Genomic DNA, 1,637 nt, shown 5'->3' on the forward strand with positions numbered 1-1,637 from the left:
GGGGGGGGGTAGACACCGACCAACATTGGGGGTAAAGAGGGTAGAGACACCGTGCGACGCTGGGGTCCCTTAAAAATGTCCTCGGCCAAAAAGGGGTCATGAGTGGAGAAAGTTTAAGGCCTGCCCTAGAGGACAGGTGGGCCAACATTTCCACTCAGGGCAGACCCAAGTGGTGTTGTAAATATGTGTACAAGTCACTTTACAAACAAAGTTGAAGTTTATACTGTCACCCTAAACCCAGGGGAGAGTGTTGGGGGTACAAGAACACTGCAGACTCCCAATAAAACCCATACTCTGTATTCACAGCACAAAGACCAACAAGCTAGACCAGCATCCTGGTAATAGAGAATTGGCTGTGGTAGTCAATACAACTGTCCTTTTGAGAAAGACCAACTGTCTGTAAGGACCAAGCACATCCCTGGCGTATCAGGCACCCAAAATTTGGCATAAAGGTTGCTTTAAAGAGCTAAATTACCATCATGACTATCCACCATTTTAGTATAAATTACCGTTCAACATAGTACAGTCTTTTCAGCTTTACCAGGTTGGTAGTTGGCTAATACTTCTCAGATCTCACCTTATAGTCAATACATTTCTCTAGGATAGTCACAGTGCTTTCATCTACATGAAGATCACACGCCTCCAATTCAGCTCCACTAGCATCTGCAGAGAAAAACAATTGGTTCCATCAGCCATGCCTGAGCAGAAGGTGCGCTTTCCTGCTGGCGTTCAAATGACAAAGATGACTTCTAGTGCCCAGTAGGGACAAGCTTTGGGTTTGTGGCAAACTTTGCATGCTTGTGCAAAGGGAGAACTTAGAGAACTATGGGGGGTCAGTGTTTTTCCCCATAGTTCTCATTAGGGTAACGGGAGGACACAAACTAGCATCCTCCCGTTACCCTAAGCTCAGTATACCGCGAGCTACAGCTCGCGATATACTGAGACGCCGCAGCCAGAGTGGATCCCGACTTAGATGACAGGATCCGCCCAGCTGCGTGAGTGACAGCTGGCTCTGCCCATCTAGAGGCAGAGCCAGCTGTACCCGCCCCCTCCCATTCCGCCAGTCAGCACTGGCAGATCGGAGTGGGGAGAGGGGAATCCAGCCCCTCCCCCTGTCACGGCAGAGAGCTATGACAGGATCGAAAGGTGAGCGAACCCGGTATGTGTTCGTTCACCTCCCAATCTACTGAGCCGACCTGTGACAGCCTCATTGTCACAGGTCGGCTGGAACTATGAGGCGAGTGAAAAGCACTCACCTCAGTTCTCCTTTAAGGACTCATCTCACTCCCCCAATCCCGAGAGAGAACCTGACCTGCAGGGTGTGAAAAATGTAGAAGTGGTATTACTACCCCCACTAAATGGGAGCTTCCCCATAGGCTGGTTGCCCTAACATATCAGTCCACCTGCTCTTCTATATTACACGCAACCTACAGGATACAGCCAATATTACACAAAAGTCCTTACTGACCCCCCTCCATAGCAAGTTTAGTCAAAAATCACTGATACCCCTGCATTTCAACATGCAGACCATTACATTCCTACCTACAATATGAAGCCTCTTCCAAGAACTCAGGAGAATATTATCTGGCTTGGATACTTGGATCCCATCACCCAAACAGGTAGAAGGACCTACAAAA

General features: G+C 48.6%; 1 protein-coding gene across 1 annotated transcript in view; it reads right to left on the minus strand.

Moving 5' to 3' along the window:
- The window catches only part of LOC108803029 (zona pellucida sperm-binding protein 2-like), a gene marked incomplete at its 3' end in the record, with an annotated part of 22,824 nt that overhangs the window by 12,139 nt on the left and 9,048 nt on the right, over nucleotides 1-1,637 (minus strand). Inside the window, exon 3 of the mRNA XM_018574878.1 lies at nucleotides 578-663. Within this exon, the coding sequence (XP_018430380.1) occupies nucleotides 578-663 (86 nt within the window). The remainder of the gene's footprint in view (nucleotides 1-577; nucleotides 664-1,637) is intronic.

This window comes from Nanorana parkeri, unplaced genomic scaffold (assembly GCF_000935625.1).
Source record: "Nanorana parkeri isolate BGI_ZX_2015 unplaced genomic scaffold, ASM93562v1 scaffold3314, whole genome shotgun sequence".
In the NCBI taxonomy this organism is placed as follows: domain Eukaryota; kingdom Metazoa; phylum Chordata; class Amphibia; order Anura; family Dicroglossidae; genus Nanorana; species Nanorana parkeri.